Below are 20,099 nucleotides of genomic sequence, written 5' to 3' on the forward strand. Positions count from 1 at the left end.
AGCCGAGCGCGACACGTGTGAATTAACGCGAGACTTCATTTCCCCGACCAATCCAACATGGCGCCGTAGGGACGTTATTATTGTTCCGTCGCTCCCTTCAAGCTTTTGCTGTACAACGAAAACGACGCGGAAAAAGAGGGCCAAGCGGGTTCATGCGGGCATGAGAGCAACATCTGGAAATAATGCTGAGATCCACCGGCTTCTTCCGAGGGATTGACTGTCCGTTTTACACGGAATACAGCGAGAGCAAAGGCAGCAGAAATGGGTGTAACAGACCGTACTGTCACTTCAGGCACAGCCAGCAGAGGCGGCTCTCCTACGGAGCAGCAGCCGATGTTAAAAAGCTTCACTCGGCACAGAAAGGTGATTATAGCTAGTATTTTCACTAACTCAGGCTTTGCTGAATACCTTAATGTGATCTTACCTCGCAAGGGACGTGTGTGGACTGGACTAAAGCGATAAAAATGTGTCGAAAAAGGGCAAATGAAACCAAAACAGTGTGAAACGGTTTTCTGTTTATGTCAGCTGCACTGTGCAAGCAACCACAATTCATGCACTTTATTAATATATCAAGGAAGTATAAGATAACCTGTGTTTACCCCACGCAAATTTCCCCACGGAAATTGAAGCGTCACAGCAGGAACACAACAATAACAGATGCATATGATAGATAAGTAACTTTAAACAACTAGACATTACGAATGTCTATTAACAAAATGACGCATAAAAATGGTACCAAGTACTCACGCGACACTAACATAAACAAGCCAGGTTTATTTGTATAGTACCTTTCAACAACAAGGCAATTCAGAGTGCTTTACATAAAACATAAAGGCATCAAGGTGCTGGAAGCATCAATGATCTATGCAGTGTTTCATTTTATTTTGAACTTTCCATCTATCACAGTGTTTTTCGGTCCTGGGCCAACCCTTCCCTTAATGTTTTAGATGTTTCCCTCTTCCAGCACACCTGATTCAAATGATCCGCTCGTCATCAAGCTCTGCAGAACCCTGATAGCGACCCATAAATTTGAATCAGGTGTGTTGGAGCAGGGAAATATCTAAAACATGCAAGGCAGGGTTGCCTCGGGACCAGGATTGAAAAACACTGGTCTATCAGACCTTCATCAGAGCATACATGAGTCAATAATGGACAGACAAGTAAAAAATAACCAAACACATTCTAATGCACACCGTGGTGGTAGAAGCTCCACCTCTTGGGAATTGTAGTTTTTAGCACTGGATGGAGTACTGTGAGGCATACAAATGGACTTGTTGTGGAATACAAAAAAGGGGTCGGACACAGTGAATATGGGCATTACAGAAAAAACATATACACTCAGGAAGCACCTTTGTAGTTGTACCATACATATATAATATTTCATCACATAGTAAATGGGGTTTTGAGAGGGAGTAAGCCATCATAAATCACAGATCCCCAGATCTATAAGAAAACAGAGAACTATAAGAGAATAAAGAGCTATGGAGGGCCATCATGAACCATAGACCCCAAATTCTACACTAGAAATGAAGAAAAGAAACATTTTACAGCATAACACACATATCAAAATCCTTGTTGAGGCCTGCAGGCTGAAGTGTATCTTAAGTGTCAGTCCACTAAAGCTCCCTTTGGCATATCTTTCTTTCAATGTCTCCCCCTCTTGGCAATTAAATGTATTCGAGACAAAATGTAAAGGAAACACAAGACAGTATAAAAAGACATTTGAATACAATTTAAATTAGAGTCAAACTAAACTAGATTTGAATAAGATTCAAATAGAAAATAAAAATGAGCTAAATTAGAATAAGACAAGATAAAACAGGAGAATAAAAGTTGCAGTGCAAGATATTAGTCAAAAATCTCCAATTTGGTTTAATGAAAGGCAACAGCAAACAGAAAAGTCTTCAGCCTTGATTGAAAAGAACTGAGAGTTGCAGCAGATCTCAAGTTTTCTGGGAGTTTGTACCTGATATGTGAAGCATAGAAACCGAAAGCTGCATCTCCATTAGTTCAACTATAAAGTGTTTTGAAACGTAAATGTTAAAGTGAGAAGACAAAGAGGTTGTAATTGAAATATAAATAAAATTGTCACAAGTACATAGCATCCTATCATGTTCACTTCTCAAGAGAATCATCCATGTAAAACTAGATCACCTGAGCTTGTTACAGTCACATATATTGTTCTCAGTTTAATGATGCTTTAGTAGAATTTGGTATAAAAGCTCATTCTTGACCTTGGAAAAAGTAGTTTGCTTTTTCCGCAGTTTTTAACCACATTTAACAGTGCTCCTCAGCAGATTAACTTTTTTGAGTTGTCATGGAGATAGCTCAGTGCATTTTCTGATACTGCAAAACTGAGCTATATCTCCACGACAGCTGAGCAAAGTCTGTCCATCTGAGGAAAACGATGAGATGTGGTTGTAAGTAGGGATTCTGTTTCGGGTATCAGGAGGTAAAATGGGCCTTCTACTAATTGCAATGTTGGCTGCCTGATCCCTCCTGTGCAGGATCAGTGTTAGGCTCCACATGTCGAAGTGTCCTTGAGCAAGAAACTGAGCCCCGAATTGTTCCTTATGGTTTGGCCAGCATCATGGTAGCTCGCTGCCTTTGGTGTGTGTGTGAATGGGTGAATGAGTGAATGAGAGGCAAAATTGTGAAGTGATTTGGATAAAAGTGTTACCAATATTGAGTCCAGAATCGGATCCAGTACCATTTCACTCTTTTCCCCAAACGTCCCAAACGGGACGGGATTTTTCTGACTATCATTTTCTTGATTAATTGATTAGTCGTTTAGTTTATAAAACAACAGAGAACCGTTAAAGATGCACATCACAATTTCATAGATCAAAGTTCATATCCTCTAATGTTTTATTTTGTGGGATCAGCTCTCTAAAACCCAAACAGGATCAATTTACTATGATGTAAGACAAGGAAAAGCAACAAAGACACACATTTGAGAAGTTGGAAACATTTGATCTTTGGCATTTTTGCTTACAAATGACTTGAATGATTAATTGATTTATCAGAATGGTTGCTGATTCATCCACTGTCAATTTTACTAAGACCTCGACAGTATTCCGCTCCAGGAATTGCTGTGGCACAAAATTTTTGTCAGTGGTTTGTCATCACTGAATGAATCTAACTAGCAGAAAGTAAATTTTATAATTACATTGATGAATTAGTGTGCATCAGCCACATTATGGCTGATACATGTTCCACTGAATAAGGTCAGTATCAGAGGCCAGAGGATTTGATTGGTGCATCCCTAGTTGAAAGCGAGTAGCTGAGTTTGAGTTAAAGTTGTTTTGGTCAAATGTATTAAGGCTGCTTGTCTCGCATCCCTGCAGAACAAGGTTATGACCCATTCAACCCAGAAGTTGTAAGGCCTCAAGAGCAGCAGAATGGGAAGCCGGCTGCCTCGGGAGACCTCAGCGGTGCTCTGGAGCTGGTCAACAAGGCCATCGAGGAGGTCCGCAGTGAGGTGGAGAGGGAGAAGAGGAAGCTCTCTCGGATCGGGGACGAACCGTATGAACCCAGCGGGAGCACCGGTTTGTCTTCATCTGATGCTGGCAAAGGTCAAGCAGCAGCAGCAGCATCCTCACATTCGGCCTATGATCCTGGGAGTTATCAGATGACATCAGGAGGGTATAATCCCACCCCTGGCTGCAGTAAGTACACCTTGGATTCAGACAACCAGGGGAGCAATAGTAACTCAATGGAGTATGTTCCCACTTCATTGAAAAAGCCTCCATCTCGGACACACACACACCAACTTCCCTCTCCTCCCCCCAGCCCAAAGTACTCAAACAGCACATCCTCCTCTAAGTGTAAATACACCGTGGACAATTCCAAACCATCTACAGACATGGAGTATGACCCGCTCTCCAACTATTCAGCGGGAATCGCAGGGAAGAGCAAGAGGAGTGAGAGTGCACATGCTGTTAAGGGGGAGGGGAGCAAAGCGCACAGACTACCAGTGTCTGATTTGTCAGATGAGGAGTATGTCATAGCTGTGAAAAAACCACAGCAGCAGAGTGTGGACACAAAAAAGTACACTTTCTCTGACTCTGACGGGGAGAGCTCTGGAACAGAGTATCGACCCACCTCGCTTAGCAATCTCCAGCAGAGAAAAAACAACAGTGGGTCAGCTGGAGATGCTGCGGGGAAGGACAGAAAAGAAAGAACTAAAAGTATGCTAAATGCACTGACACAGAGGAATAAAGACGATTTGGCACAGGACTCAGACATCCAGGAAGATATTCAACTAAAGAACAACATGGAGAAAAAGAAGGTGGCTAGTCGAACTAGTCAGGAGAAAAGTGGCAAATCTGAGAAAGTGCATAAACTTGAAAAGGAACTTAACAAAACATCAAATAGTAAGAGTAGCAGCAGCAGCAGCAGTAAGGATAAAGGGTCATTAAAAAACTCAAGCCAGGACTCTGCAAAGAAGGAGAACAAGAGTCATGGAAAGAGAGATGATAGGAAAAGCACGGTTAAGGTTAAGACAAGTGATAAAGTTCACAGAGAAGACAAGAGAAGTGAGGATAAGATCAAAGCTGTGGAAAAGGTAAAAACTGACTCCAGCAAACGAGATAAGGATACAGAAAATAGTGCAAAGGAAAGCAAGAAACCCAAGATCTTAGACAAGGAAAAGGAACACAGCAAATATAAAGATCGGCAACACAAAAATGGTAAACTTGATAGTAATAAAAGAGAAAAAGATGTGAAGAAACTTAAAAGCAGTTCTAGTAGCGGGAGCAGTAACAGTAAAGGGAGTTCCGCAAACAGTAAAGAAAAGCTGAAGCAAAGCATCAGCTCATCAAACGGGAAAAAACCCGAACAAAAACGGAGAACTCTGAGTCTGAGCCACGCTGATCTGTTCGGAGATGAGAGTCCAGAGGAGGCCGAACCGATGGAGGTGGACGACGACGACGAAGAGGCAGAGGAAGTGCTGGTGAGGAAATCCGCCGACGCTTTAAAGAGGGGTCGACTGAACAAGAGGAAAGCGTCAGAGCTGACTCCGTCTTCCTCCGAGGACGAGGGTGACCACGGCGTGGAGGGCGGCAGAGCAGATAAGGACGAGGTCGACGGGGTCGGAATGGACTTCTCCAGTTTCCAGGATGATCTGGACTTCGACTCCGATCCCATGGAGGAGTGTTTGCGGATCTTCAACGAATCTAAGGATGTGAAGAGGGAAGACAAGGGAAGGCAAGCTAAGCAGGTATTGCTGTTACCCGTCTCGCCATGCTGTCGCCTTTTTCTATTTACCTCATAGCCAGTCAATACGATTGAATAAATGATGTCATGTTGTGCCCTCTCAGCCCTCTAGGGATTCAGATGAGGAGAAAGGCACAGAGAGCACTTTAACCACTCTCTTCCCCGGTCAGAAGAAGAGAGTCTCCCATTTTGTTGCCAAAGGAAATGTAAGTTTGTCACCTTGACTTCTTTCTGCTTCTCTTCCCTCATGGTATCACAAGGCAAATTGAGGTCAGCCAGTCAGGGATGAAACACCTATAAAACTTTTACAGGATGCAGAAATTCAGAACATCTTTAATATATCACGCTTGCTTACAAATCATTCATTATTAAAATCCGACTTTATCAGAGGAGGACATTATAAAATCTGCTCACAGTGGCGTACAGTCCTTTTGGGCGACAAGCGGTTTTGTCATCATCACTTCAACCCCATCAGTCTCAGCAGAACAGAGCTCTGCCCAATGTTTAAATGAGGCTTGTACATGTACCGATTAGCCTATCTCGCTGTCAAACAACATATCAATAGCTCTGGTCCTTACAAGTAAAATGAGTCATCACTGTTGGTTGTAACTTCTCCTTACGTGATGTTGTTGCGTGGCAATCCAAGTTATGCATGTTCAGCAAAGTTTGTTTGTTTCCCATTCTTCTTAATAGGACAAGGGGTTTTAAAGAGTTCACTAAATAGTTGAGTCTGTTCTCTATTAACTATTTAATTCAAGTTGTTGACCCATATGATGAAAGGTTGATGGTCAGATAAGCTGATGACATGATTGACTTAAGTCAAACCTGAGAAAAAGTTACTTGGAGTAAACATCTCTTGTTGCACTTCATCAATTTTCTCATGTGTTATTTAGATTTCACTGGTTAGTTGTGCTTCTGTTCTGTAAAGAGATAGCATATTTGACATACTCAGAATAACAAAAGTGCATGTTGTTTAAAAAAAAAACATTTTTTTAGGGAACCTAAATTCTACATTTAAATGTATAATGCATCATAATCCTGAAGGAAATTATTCACATCAAATATTTCTTCGTTTTCCTGGATATTCTGAAAAAGTAAATGTGCAATACTTCTATATTTTAAGCTATCAGGAGAATTTGACAGGAACATAAATGGAAGTAGTTGTTCTCAGCTCTGTACTGGAAACGTACAGCCTGTCTCTGCAAGCACGTACACGAGAGTTAAAGGCAGCGACGGAAAACCCCTCAGATTACGACACAACAGAATCTGCTGGTGTTCAGAGCAGGAAGTGCAGGTAGTTTTACTGAAAGCTCACACAGGTATCAAAGCCAATAAGGAAACAAACAGTAAAAGCATAATAAAAAATATTGAAAGTAAACAAGGAGCTGGGGTTTTCCAATCACTGTAGATTGTGTAAATGCATCATCCGATTTGACAGTAAGCAACCAGCTGTCAGTGTTTTCACGGAGTTCATGGGCTAAGCAGACAGTCAGAGATGTGATTGTCTGATCAATAGGCCATCACTTTATCAGGGCGCCTTTGACAATGCACCCTCTCTGAAATACGCTGTCTATGGCAGCTTCATTAAAGGCCCAGTCTGTAGGGTATTTCATATAATCACACAATTTATGATACAGTTTGAATATCAGTATTTGGTGTTTCTTAAGTGATCAGAACTGAACTGTTGAAGCATTGATCAATGTTGAAAATATGAGCCTGTTTTATGTCTATTATGAATGTACAGCAACCAATTAAACTAAAAAATATCATAACAAGAGGCATAGAAATACAGAATCTGTATTAACAGTAAATGAAACATACACATTACAATATGTGATGTGAACATGATGAGCATTGCTCTTCATGTTTCAGGCTGTTGATCCGACAAAATAAGACATTTGAAAAGTTTACCTTGGATCTATGACGTTATGATGTGTATTTTTCACTGTTCTCTAGTGTTTTATAGACAATTGAGAAAGTAATCACTAGTTGCAGCCATAATACACACTGTAAAAGAGCAAATATACAGAATTCTGTCCTGATTTTCAGTTTTACTTATAATCTATTCACATTATTAAAGAAGCCACAGGGAGGTAAGAGTTGTGTACTTAAGCTGCTATTTTTGTATGTGTCCATCAAAACCATCATAGAGTTAATCAGGGTGCGATTTGTGAAAAAAATCAGAGAGGATGTTTTTGAAACATTTTTATTCATGAAAAAAAATGAGAACCACAGTGGGTGTGTATAGAATATGAAGCCTGTTAAGCTATTTCTTGCAGCTGTTCCAATAACATTTATAAAGTAATTAAGAACTTTAATAAAACAATTATGAAACTTGAACTTGACCACTGCATTTGCAGGAATATTTTAATCCATTAAAAAAAAAAAAATAATAAATAATTCATCAAGTAGGGCGATATTTTCACTCTCAGGGATGTGATGTCAAGTTCATGCCTTGTCCTTTCCTCATGCGGACACATAGGAGACGTGATCGTATACGACAAAACGAAAGCTTAAATGCTAATTTAACATGCCAGAATCAGATCCTCCAACGCTCCTTTCAGTACTGTGGATAGCGCCACTCAGCCAGACGTGCCAATACACTTAATGTCATTCTTCTTAGTCACTGTTTAATTCAGCTCTGATGATGCCTTGATGACAGACTTCTATCTTCTATTTACGCTTTCCTGTGGAGGGGTCATCCGTGGTGTGTCGCCCCTCTTTTACCCACATCTCTGTAAATCTCCGGGCAGGGAAGGAGGCAACCCCCTGGTCTATTTTCTGAGTCATCACGTAGTCTAGATGTGATGTCATTTCTACTGTTGGGCGCGAGTGCTGACAGTGAAAGTCTATTTCTGATTTTAATGTTGTTTGCAATAATAACTGTTCTCATGTTGCTGCGCTTTACTTAGATTTTTTTAAATAGAATATTTTTATTTAGATATTTTATATGGTCTATCAGTGAAGCACCATAAATCACTATGAGGGGGATAAATGTCCCCACCGGGGATAAAATTAACTCAGCAGAGGCAGCAATATATAGACCAGAGGGGGGGGAGATTCCCACCACACCCCACCACACCCCTGGCAAATCACATCCTGGCTGTAATAATTTGTGCGGGCCATCCAAGAATGACACATTATTTTTTAATAAAATGTATTCCTCTTTTGTCAGACTGATGCACCCTCTAAGTCTGTGGTGCGACCGTACAAGAGGCCCTCGGCCCAGGAGGTTTGTTACCAGCGTATGCAGATGGCGCAGCAGCAAGCTGCTCAGCTCTCTGCTTCAGTCAAAGCTGCCTCACAGATCTCCAGTCCCAGTTCTTCTGGAGAGAGGAAGAGAATAGCGCACCGTCCCAACCCACTGATGTCATCCTCCAAAACAAGTATGAACACATCCACTATTTTATATTGTAGCAGGATCTGGCTTTTATTTTTATTTTTAAATAAGTAAAAAAAAAAACATTACTGCTTTCACTCTTATAATTTCCTAATATGTGAAGATGATAACTTCTACTACTAAAAAGTAGATGTAATGGTCTCAAACTCTTCTCTCTGATGGATAGAAATTGAAATGTTTTGACTGTTTTTAGAATGAAATCATGTGTATATATATATGTGTGTTTGGCTACTGTAGGCTCTGCAGATGCTAAACCAGCCAGCAGTCGAGTGTTAACCCCCAGCCAGACCCATCAATCTGTCAAGGCTCAGACCACAGCTGGTATCTTGTCCAAGACCATGTCCACCGCCACACAGAAGAGAGTGGCTCACACGCCCACCATGAAGGTATCTACTGACTTCTATAACTCTCCGAATTAGTCACTCACTACAGTCTTATAGCTGCCGTTTGTCTTTTACACATTTTGAAAATTCCAGGCTGTAAGGACATCTTTTATCCATGTTTATTACTAATTCTTTTTCTGAAAGTTTGTTGTTTTTTTTCTGCTTATCCCTGCATAACCTTGACGATTACTGGCAGAGGTGCCGCCTTTCTAGATACAACTGTTTGTTTAATCTGTGAAATGTGACTTACTGTCAATGTTCTCTCTCTGTTTTGACTTTGTCAGAGTACTTCAATGAAGCGCCCTGTCATCCCCATCGAGTTTGGGGCCAAAGTGCCCAACAACATCCGCCAGCGCTACCTCAACGCTTTCATAGACGAATGTGTCAAATTTTGCCCATCAGAGGACATCGCCTTCCAGATGGTATGAGTAACCAATAAATCAGACTTAACTTGTATGGCACTTTTCATACAAATACAGTGTAACACAAAATGCTTTACACAATAAAAAACAACCCCCCCCCCCCCCACCACCACCACCACCACCACCACCACCACACCTCAACCCTCAACCCCATCCACGCGTAAAACAATAAATGACTTAAATGTTATAAATAGAAGAATCAATAAAAACAGGAACTGAGAGGAAAAAAACAGGAACTGAGAATATGATATCATAACGCTCATGAATTTGCAATGAGGAAACACAAGAGGAAGCATAAAAATGTAAAAATTCAGAATAGCAAAATAAAACAATAATACTAAAGTGAAATGTGAAAAAAAGATAATAAAATACTAAAAGAGGAAATGTATTGAAGTGAGTAAAGCTAGAAATGAGAAGTAAGGTATTAAAATGAAAACAATCAAGAAAATAAAAAGAGAATAGAAGGATATTTATAGTAGTAAAACAGGCTAAGATGGATAAATAAATAAAATAAATAAAACTCAATTAAAATCCTGGCTAAAAACGTAGGTCTTGAGTTTGCTTTTAAAAATATAATTAACACCTTCTTAGCAGCAACTGCACCCTAAGCTGCTATCTGATTTGGTTTAAGAGCATCTATTTGCTGTTTAAACATAACTAATAACTTATAAACAATGCAAAGTTAAGAAATGGAAAGCTTTTATCACACTCTCGTATGTCGAGGGACTTTCAGTAAGTTGCGCAGTAGAAGAAGTTGTGGTTTTGAACGTGACACAAGTTTGACTCTTCTTGTTTCAGGGTCTCGACGAGGAGAAACTGGTGTACGACCGCAGCAACAGTAAGAACATCTACCTCAACGTAGCTGTCAACACGCTGAAGAAGCTCCGCAGCAAGAGCACCTCCTGTCCCTCACCTGTCACCAGTACGTCACCTCAGTCCTGTGATAAAGTCCTCTAGAGTAGAAAAGTGTAGTATAACGTACAGTATTTACCCCGTAGGTATGTATATGTTGCTTTTGTTTACATGCATGAACAAAAAATCTACACAAATCCAAGAATAGCATCAAATATACCAGATGTGTCAAATGTATAATGATAATTTTAAGCCTCTCAGTTTATGTCGATATGCATATATGAGCATGAAATGGTGTTTAAGCAGAGAATAAATGGTTGTATTGAGGGTTCGGTGGTAACTTGTGTGTGTGTGTGTGTGTGTGTGTGTGTGTGTTGTTTACAGAGGAGCCAGGGTCAGCCACTAGCAGGAGGGTCCAGTCCCATGAGGAAGTTCTGGGAGGTCGTTTGGCTGCAACAACCAGCTTCACTGTCAACAGGATGGGTAAACAGCAGGAGGAGAAACTCATCGGTGAGGGTCTTGTTAGGTTTTCATTTTATTTCGTTCTCCTATTTTGTTTTGTTTATGACTCCCACAAGGTGCCTTAATTGTGATGATTAAAATATCATGTTCTCATTGGAATTTTTTTTTGATACACTTCAGTTTTTGTTGCATTTGCCTTTCTTCCTGTTTTTTCCTATCATGCTGCTTGGTAACAAAAATCCAGAATTCACCTCTTATGAAATGAAAAGGACGAGAAGGAAAACAAAAATAGGGAAGGAACTGAAAGAGTCTTTGTGTCACGTAGAGACTCGTAGACTTTTTCAACCCCCTGTCTCCTTTTGTTTACTCAGAGATTTGTTGAGGCTTTTACACTAAAAATGAAACTATTCAAATTGCCATGTGACTACCTCCAGGTCCTGTTTACTGCAAACTACTGTACCTCCTCATGACCTCACGTCAGAGGGAGCATGTTTACAAGACCCGTGTTTTTAGAAGGATTGTTGATTTAGTCGATCAGGAACAGGAAATTAATTGATAAATCCTTATCCTGATATGCAACCACATATATCATATACCGCAACATTTTCTGGGTAAAAAAAGCTGTAAAAATCTTCCACCACAACTGTGTCCACCAACTATTTCTGTTTCTTATGACATTATTACATAAAGACGACATTTGTTTTACTTGTTGTTCTGTCCCTCTGCAGGAGCCGCACTGTACAGGAAGCTGAAGCCGTACCTGATGACAGACGAGCAGCTCCAGGAGCACGGATACCCGAGAACGAACCCTGAGGCCCCCGGCAAGGCCATCATGTACAACCTCCCAGAGAAAAAGGCCATCGCAGACCGTAAGCAACTACATGACCCCAGAGATGTGTCATTGTTGATAATTAACTACTCATTTCTAATTTCTAACACTATTTACTATAACAAATAAGGGAAATACACACATGAGGGTTAACAGAAAGGCATTTTATTTAACAGAGGTTTATTTTGCTCAACAAAGCTATCAGAAATGTCAAATTCAGCAGCTGACCAGGCCAGCTGAAATTCAGATAAATAAACTAAACAGAAAATCAAAACGGCAACATAACAACGTGGTGTGAGGAGAGAAGGAGCCTCCAAACTACCAGGTTTGGGCAGGTCTTTGCTTATCTAACCCTTATGGCCTCCATCCAATCAACAACATGCGACATACACACACACAAGCCCCGGCAGAGGCCCTGCAGCCGTCAAATACTAACATTCATACATGTAGTCTGATTTTTTTCAGCTGACTGACTAATCTGTGTTTTCCAGCATTCACCAAGATATGCTGCCGATGTGGTGCAGAGTATAAAATCAACGTCAACGGCGACTGTGTGCGGAAAGAGGAATGTGGTTTTCACTGGGGACGTTTGCGCAGACATAAAGGTACGTTTGTTTTGTATTTATTTAGTGTGAATGGTAAATAAAAATCAATATTTTGATTGTGCATTTTTTTATCTTGTTATTTATACCACCAAATCTAAATCACTCTCTGTCACCTGCACCCCTCCTGTTCTCAACTTTCATTTACTTCCATCTCTTTCCGACTCTCGTCCTCTCTGTCAGTCGCTGGAGGCTGGGAGACCATCTACAGCTGCTGCTCTGGGGCTGTGGGCTCTCCTGGTTGCCAAGTTGCAAAGGTAACATCCGTCTCAAGCTGCAGCTTTTAGATTTTCCCTTGTGCTTTTTAAGAAGTAAAATATCTGGGTTCTCATAACGGCTTAGTGGACTACTGTGGACATTTAATGGGACATTTCAAAACTTGATTCCTTTACATTCAAGTTGAAACACAAAAAACTGTAAATAAAGTTCTTCTAGAATAACTACAGTTACTGAAGTAGTTTTCTGCCTATATCAAGTTTTTTTTTATTTTTTTGGATAAACAAACCCTAACTTAAAATATTTCACATTTCCACAGCAACATGTTCAGGACGGGCGTAAAGAGACATTTGACGGCTACGTCACAACGTTCAGTAAATCTCTACCACCAGACGGCAATGGAGGCGTGTTTGCCTTGGACTGTGAAATGGTGAGTCAGGTTTTCAAAATATTTTCATCCCAGAAAACTAAAAATAATTGTCCTGAGAGTCCTATTTTTATTTTGAGTTAACTTATTGTAAAATTCCAGTGAAAACATGATTTTTTTAAAATTGTTAAATAGTACAGTACATTATGATGTCAACTGATGAAATTAACTATTAAATACTAAATAAATAATAATTTTTCAGTTTTACCCAGTGCCATGTTGTTTATATTTTACAAACACTATCACATTCACCTGTTTTTCTTCCTGGAAACAGTGTTACACAAAGCAGGGCCTGGAGCTGACGAGGGTGACGGTCATTGACTCCGACCTGAAAGTCATCTACGACACGTTTGTCAAACCTGAGAGCAAAGTGGTCGACTACAACACACGGTGAGTTCGTCCCCTGCAACTAGACACTAAATCGGTGGCATTGGTTATGCGTAGATTAACTGGTAAACAAATAATTGTTAGTAGTAGCCTTGTCTTGAATTACTTTAGGTGAGAAGTCCAACTGTTTACCATTAAGAATGGTCCTTGAAACAATCACAGTGTTGTAAAAGGAGGCACATCTTGTACCTGATTGACAGATTTTCAGGTGTGACGGCGGAGGACTTGGAGAGCTCCACCATCACCCTGAGAGACGTTCAGGCAGTGCTGCTCAGTATGTTCAGCGCTGAGTCCATCCTCATAGGACACAGTCTGGAAAGTGACCTCCTGGCTCTCAAGGTAGCCTGAGTCTACTCTTTAAAACTTTATGTGACAATTTGGAGATGTGTTTCATTTGATTTATAGTATGATAGAGAAAAATCTGACAAACTTCCCATGATTCACTTCCTGTCTCTCTTTGCTGCTCGTAGCTGTGACGTGTACAGAATCATCACATCACCTGGCAGCATGCATAAAACCTTTACTTTCCTTTTGCTTTCGCCAAATAAATCACAGTTTTTTAAAGTATGAAGTATGCTTTCAGATGACGCAGGTAACATTTAAAAATATCATCACTTCCTTTAGAAAGTTCATTGTTGTGTAACTACAGCACAGGTGATAGTTCCATCCTCCTAATAACATATATATACTTCTGTTTTCCAAAGGAAATGATTCTAAATACAGTATCACAACAAATATCACAAATTAGCCAAATGATAAACATGAAGGTCCTGTGTAGACTTACAATAACCAGCAATTCACAATGACATTAAATGATTTATTTTATTTAATTTATGTCAAAGAACAATATACAGAATGCTTTACCTAATTCATATGAAAACAGTCAAAAAGTTTGAGACCCACTGCTGTGTAGACACTCAGTAACCCATGTGGACATATTTCATTTATTAAAATAATGAATGAAACTAACAGACACATTATGTTTGTGTAGGCCTTTTTATAGTATTGCTATGCCTGTAACACTCATGTACAGCACAATTGGAGAAAACATCGTATTGGCCTTGTTAACAGGATGAAACACAAAGTCTTTATTTATGAGACTGGGCTGAAATAAAAGTAAAACACTCGATGTAATTCTTTGTCTGTCCTTCTCTGTTTCTCTCTTTCTGTATCTCTTCCAGCTTATTCACAGTTCAGTTGTAGACACAGCCATCGTGTTCCCTCACCGCCTTGGCTTACCCTACAAACGTGCCTTGAAGAACCTGATGGCCGACCACCTCAAACGCATCATCCAGGACAACGGTGAGAAAAAATCACACAGAACTAGCAGCAGTTGTAATATTACTGTTACAAACTTTATTGCGAGAGTTGTTTTAATTGTGTATTATTATTATTATTATTATTATTATTATTGTTGTTGTTGTTGTTTTTTACTCATTTTTGCATTTATGTTTCAGTTAGCGCAGCAACATAATTTGGGCTAAAACAATTACATGAATTATAACATTTCTAGGATTCAAATAAGGGAAAACCATCCATATTTTTAAAAATGTATTGTTTTTATTTTATCTTATTTATTCATTAGGATAAAAATCATTTACAAATCATGACACTAGTTACACAAACAAACCATCTCCCATGTATCTCCAGAACATTTAGCTACTTCCATGAATGTACACAACAGTCAAATAAAGATTTATCCACTAATTCATCAGTCTTTATGTGTCGAATCAGTTTAATTGAAGCATCACTCGTAGAACCAGACCAACCATGTTTCACATACATCATCTTCAACAAAAGTACTGTCATTTAAGTGTGTTGTCCCTGATAAAAAAATAAATAAATGAATTAAGTCCAATAAAATGAGTCCAAGGAGATTAAAGTTACTTCAAATAGAGAATATTTTTCAAACTAAATGAAATAAATATGCAGGTGTGGCATCACATATCTATAGAAATAGATCCAGTCTCATTAATTAAGTTTTATTTGACTGCACTACAACCATGTGACCAGCAGATGTCACACTTGTGCAAACCCTTGTGTTTAACTCAAGCGTTGAGCTGATTTTCAGTGCAGTCGATTAAATGCCTCAAAGTCTTGATTCTTCATCACTAGTTGAAACATCTGACTAAAATATTAAGTTCTGTTTAGGACTAATGAAAACAGTTTAAGAATAAAAGATTCTTAAAGATGCAGCAGCCGCTTTTGAAAAGTAACAGTGTCGCGTTTTTATTAAGGATCCTTTCTCATCTCTTCCTCAGTTGTGATCATTTTTAAACACCATTAATAACGTCAACACAACATTGTCTCTTTAATTCACTTATATTGTTTACTGTTATCAGATTAGTAGAAAGTTAGTTGAGCTTTGTGCTACTGTTAAAGGATTTCACTGGCAACTTTCTATGTTTCTCTTATTGTCAACAAACCAACGATGAATCGATCCCACTTAAAAGTATTTTGTATGTATTTAAAGCCTGATGTATCTTATTCCTCTGTGCTGTAAACCTTCGTTGTTGTCTAAAAACTATTAAAAACATGTCAATGAGCCAAAATGTTCCTTTGCTCTAAAGATTAGTTAGTTAGTGTGTTTAGAAACATTCCTAAGAGTAATAACAGCGATCACGTTTTCAGTCTCAGAAGAGTAGTTCTTTGTACGGCAGACGCCACTGCATATGCGCAGGAACACGCTTCCATTCACAGGGCTTTGCTCGCATTTTATGCTACATATCACAACCTCTTGACTTTGTGCTACATTGTGAATTTCTCAAAGACCTTTAGCACAAAGTCAATAGGTTGTGATATGAAGAACAAGAAGCTAGCAAAGCTCTGTAAACGTCTGCCGTACAAGGAACTACTCTCCTGAGAGTGAAAATGTGATTGTTGTTATTAGTCTTTGGAGTCATTTCTAAACAAACTACAGTAACCTTTGTCTTCGGGGCGAAGGAATTGATGTTTTTTTTAATAGTTTTTGGAAAACAACAGAGGTCTAAGGCACAGAGGAACAAGATATATCAGGCTTTGGATGGACACATGAAAGTAGCATCAATCAATTGTTGGTTTGGCTCTGCACAAGATTTGTTGACAGTAAGAAAAATATAGAAAATCACCAACCTTATCTTTTAATGTTGTAGTCAAATGGAAACTGCCATGCTGCTGTTTTTACAAGTTAAGTAATGAAGTATTCAGGTAAAAAAAAACAATTCTTTTGTCATTTGTTCATGTGTTTGCAGTGGATGGCCATGACTCGAGTGAAGATGCGTCTGCCTGCATGGAGCTGATGATTTGGAAGATCAAGGAGGATGCAAAGGTCAAAAGATGACCTCTGACCCTTCTACTCCACCTTTGTCAGTTGCACTTCATGCCTTCATGTTGGTTGCAGGGAGACACAGAAGAGAAGGTTCAGTAGGCATACACCTGCTGTCAGAGAGTGAAGGTCAGAGTGTCGGGAGGGAGGGATGGTTCAGCACAGTTGAAAGTTTTCAGCAGAAATATCGTGAGAAGACCTGTACCTCCTGTCGTACTCCAGAAGAGAAGTGTCAGCCCTTTCAAAGCAATAGGAGCCCAAATGATCAATGTTTTCATTTTATTCTTATTTCAGTTCTAAATAATGTTAGTTATAATGTATTTCTCTTTATTTGAGCAGTGTCTTTTAAGGGCGGAGGTCTCTTAAAACCATTTATAAATAAAAAAACCTTTCTATAGCAGAACTACTTAAAATGGCAGGGCATTGTCCGCTGAACAATGATGATTAGTATGATATTCATGCCAGGCTGTGTCCTCAGCCTAAATTGCACTATAGAAACGCTCTTGTTGTATAGGGCCCAAGTCTGAGTACCTCATCAGTGTTGTAATGCATACACTTCTAATGAATAACAAGTTACTTGTTCTTAGTTACACTTAAGTGCATTGACGTCTTAGAGTCTGTTGAACATTGCTATGTAAATGCACTTGTGTTTTTCACGTTGCACCTCATTTTTCGTCGCTGATGCTCTGTTTGTACGGCGGCTCTCATCAAGTTAATTTTGTTGGCTCTAAAATCTGAACTAATCCTATAATACTTGATCATATAAAAAGACCCTTGGCAGAATTGTAAAGTCTCTGCTGCTACCTATTTGGTATAGTTTGATGGAATATATCACTGTATTTTGTAGTTCGGACAAAATACTGTATATATCCACCACTGTCTCTGTGTCATGTGCGCTGCATGAAATAGAATCACAGGAATCATTGTTGTAGCAGGTATGACATGTTGTTCCTCCATAAAGACAAAAATTAGGATCAGTAATGTTGAATTAGGACTGAATAATCAATAACAAACAGTGCATATCAGCTAACCTGTGCTGTTTTATGTTGACAATGACTGAAAAAAATACCAGAGTGCTGTAAATATGCTTTTTCTTTTTGTATTTGTTTATTTTTGGTTGTTTATCTTTTTCTATTAAAAGGTATTCGTTAAAAGAAGATGTTGCACTGCGTTTTCGTCTGAACGAACGGTCCCTCCCTACACAAATAGTTTCTGACAGTGTGACAGCTTTTTTCAAGTACAGTGCCGGGCCTCTTGCGTTTCGTCCGTCCAGGCTATATGTCCTTTTTAACAGCAGGTGCAGCGGCTGTAATTCTCCTTTCTTCAGCAGATGTGTAAATTGGAGAAAATAGGAGTGAAATGCTAAACTGAGAGGCCCATCCTTTCTTCGGTGTGTTTGCCTATTAAGCTCCTCCCGTCACATGTCAGTATGCATTTCCCCAGGCCAGGCCACAGACCCCAGGTATTAAAAGAGCCAGTTAGCTGGGATCAATAGCGACACAATGTTCCAGTGACAGGGAGGGGGGCTTCCTAGTGTTTATTGAGTGTTGCAGAGATTTTGAACATGTGGAGCAAAGCAGCTTAGAGGGGTCGTCTTCATTATCAAATTCGATCAGTGCCTCTCTTTCTCTCTCCTCTGTGATCACCTTTGACTAGAGGGGGTCACGAGGGGGAGGCTGCTCTGAAACTGACCCCATGCTGGGAGATGGAGAGCTGCATTATATCTGTGCAAGAGCCAGAGCAAAGAAACACTTCAGTGCTACTACATCCTGAACTTACTGCTCATGGTATGTACTGTAGGGTTGGAACTAATGATGATTTTCATCATCGATTTATCTGTTATTTTCTCTGTTCATCGTTTTGTCCAGGAAATGTCAGAAAATAGAGAAAAATGCTCAGTTTCCTAGATTTGAAAGTCTTATTTCCTCCAACAAACAGTCCGAAACCCAAAGATACTCTGTTAACTATCATAAAATACAAAGAAAAGTAGCAAATCCTCAAGTTTGAGATGCTGAAATCAGCAGATTTTTGGCATTTCTGCTTTAAAATGATCAGACGATTATCAAAATAGTTGCGTCAATTGATAAATCAGCTAATCGTTTTGGCTCTAATGGTATTTTAAAGGTTGTTTATCTCTTTCATCCCTAACCCATTGACCGCACTGAAAAGATCAAGCTAATGCAGAAGGTGTCAGAGTAAACTGCAGAAGATGCATTTAAACAATCAAAATAACCTGAAAGACAACGTACAGTACATGTATAATTTAATTCAAGTTTAAATGAAACTCCAGCTCACTTGGAAGTCGACCAAAATCTTTATTTACACAGTTAGTTTTGTTGCTGAGCTTTAAAAGACAATGATGAAAAGATGAAGACTAAAAAAGACCAGGGTCTGTTTTCTCTCTGTGGTCTGAGTTCACCCCTGCACCCCGGTCTAGCCCACTGTGGGTGCCCTTGACCCCCCGGACACCCACAGCTGCCCGTCCCTCTCTCTGTCTTTAATCTATAGCTCTCCCGCCCAATTAAGAGACTGATCTTTACTCAGTCCCTCGTATTGATCTGCTGGTGTAGCTGCTTATTGCCATGCTCCCAAGGGCTGGACAGGAGATCATAAGAAGCTAATTAGAAGGCAATAAGTCTCTACGTCAAATAAAGAGGGAATTATTAGAGTCTAATGTATTTTCAGACCCACAACTCTAGTTCATATCAATAAAATCAGACTGATGGATTAAAAGTTAGGCTGCTTGAAGCTGCCATAAAACTATCCTCTCATTTAAATTCCGCTTTCTGAACCAGAGCTGTCTCCGTGTGTGTATGTTTGAGATTTTTTTTTGTGTGTGTACTTGGTGTGTTTGCAGCCAGGTCAATGTCAGTCTAAGCCCTGAGTGTGTCATAGCCAGTGTCAGGCCTCACAGCGTGATCCTGGCACTCAGAGGGGCTTAAGAAGAGCCACTGACCCGCCGCCCGCTCTCTCTGTCTCTCTCAGGTCAAAGGCCAGCCGGCCCTATCGATTCCCCCCCCGATGAAGAAGTCTTTAGCTCCTCCGCCCGCTCTCTCCCCTCCCTGGCCCACATGCTCACGTACCAACGTCGCGGTCCCAAAGGCCTCTCGATTGTGTTTTGCATACCGATCGATCCAGTTTGTGTCCAAGGGGGCCTTCCTTTGAGATAACTGACAACTACAAAGGTCCCCTCCTGACAGGCCCTTGTCAATACAAATTTCCACTATTGATAAGCAATTAAAGAAAGGCTGGGCATAAGGGCGTTTGCTTTCTAAAACATCTGTTAAACAGGAGACGTTAACAAAAAACTTCTTAGCAACAAAAGAAGAAGACAATGACCAAAAAAAAAAGAAGAAACTTAACTCCTCCTCTACCCTCACTCATCTCAGCTGCCTCACAGTTTCCATCCATGCAGATATTTTTCTGAAACATCAACAAAGAAAATACACGTAAAAAACAACAGAAAACAACTAATTACAACTAATTAATTGATTAGTTTATCAACAGGAAATTAATTGATCATTTAGGCCATTTTTTTCAGAAATATGTTGAACATTCTCTGATTCAAGCCTCTCAGCTGTCAACAACTGCTGCTTTT

The 20,099-nt window shown here is 39.7% G+C and overlaps 1 protein-coding gene across 2 annotated transcripts; it reads left to right on the plus strand.

The window, feature by feature from the left end:
* Positions 1-34: 34 nt before the first annotated feature.
* rexo1 (REX1, RNA exonuclease 1 homolog) lies at positions 35-17,658 on the plus strand. 2 transcript variants are annotated; one of them, XM_044362357.1, is made up of 16 exons: positions 35-363; positions 3,348-5,221; positions 5,322-5,423; positions 8,393-8,603; positions 8,852-9,003; positions 9,285-9,422; positions 10,221-10,344; positions 10,659-10,784; positions 11,465-11,605; positions 12,057-12,170; positions 12,351-12,424; positions 12,703-12,813; positions 13,085-13,200; positions 13,398-13,536; positions 14,379-14,499; positions 16,428-17,658. In XM_044362357.1, exons 1-16 carry the CDS (start codon positions 183-185, stop codon positions 16,514-16,516), a joined length of 3,813 nt encoding a protein of 1,270 aa, XP_044218292.1. In that variant the 5' UTR covers positions 35-182; the 3' UTR covers positions 16,517-17,658. The 2 variants fall into 2 exon arrangements, with proteins under 2 accessions (XP_044218292.1, XP_044218293.1); XM_044362358.1 differs by having other exon boundaries at positions 8,855-9,003.
* The last annotated feature ends 2,441 nt before the right edge of the window (positions 17,659-20,099 follow it).

The sequence above is a fragment of the Thunnus albacares genome, chromosome 9, assembly GCF_914725855.1.
Source record: "Thunnus albacares chromosome 9, fThuAlb1.1, whole genome shotgun sequence".
Classification (NCBI taxonomy): domain Eukaryota; kingdom Metazoa; phylum Chordata; class Actinopteri; order Scombriformes; family Scombridae; genus Thunnus; species Thunnus albacares.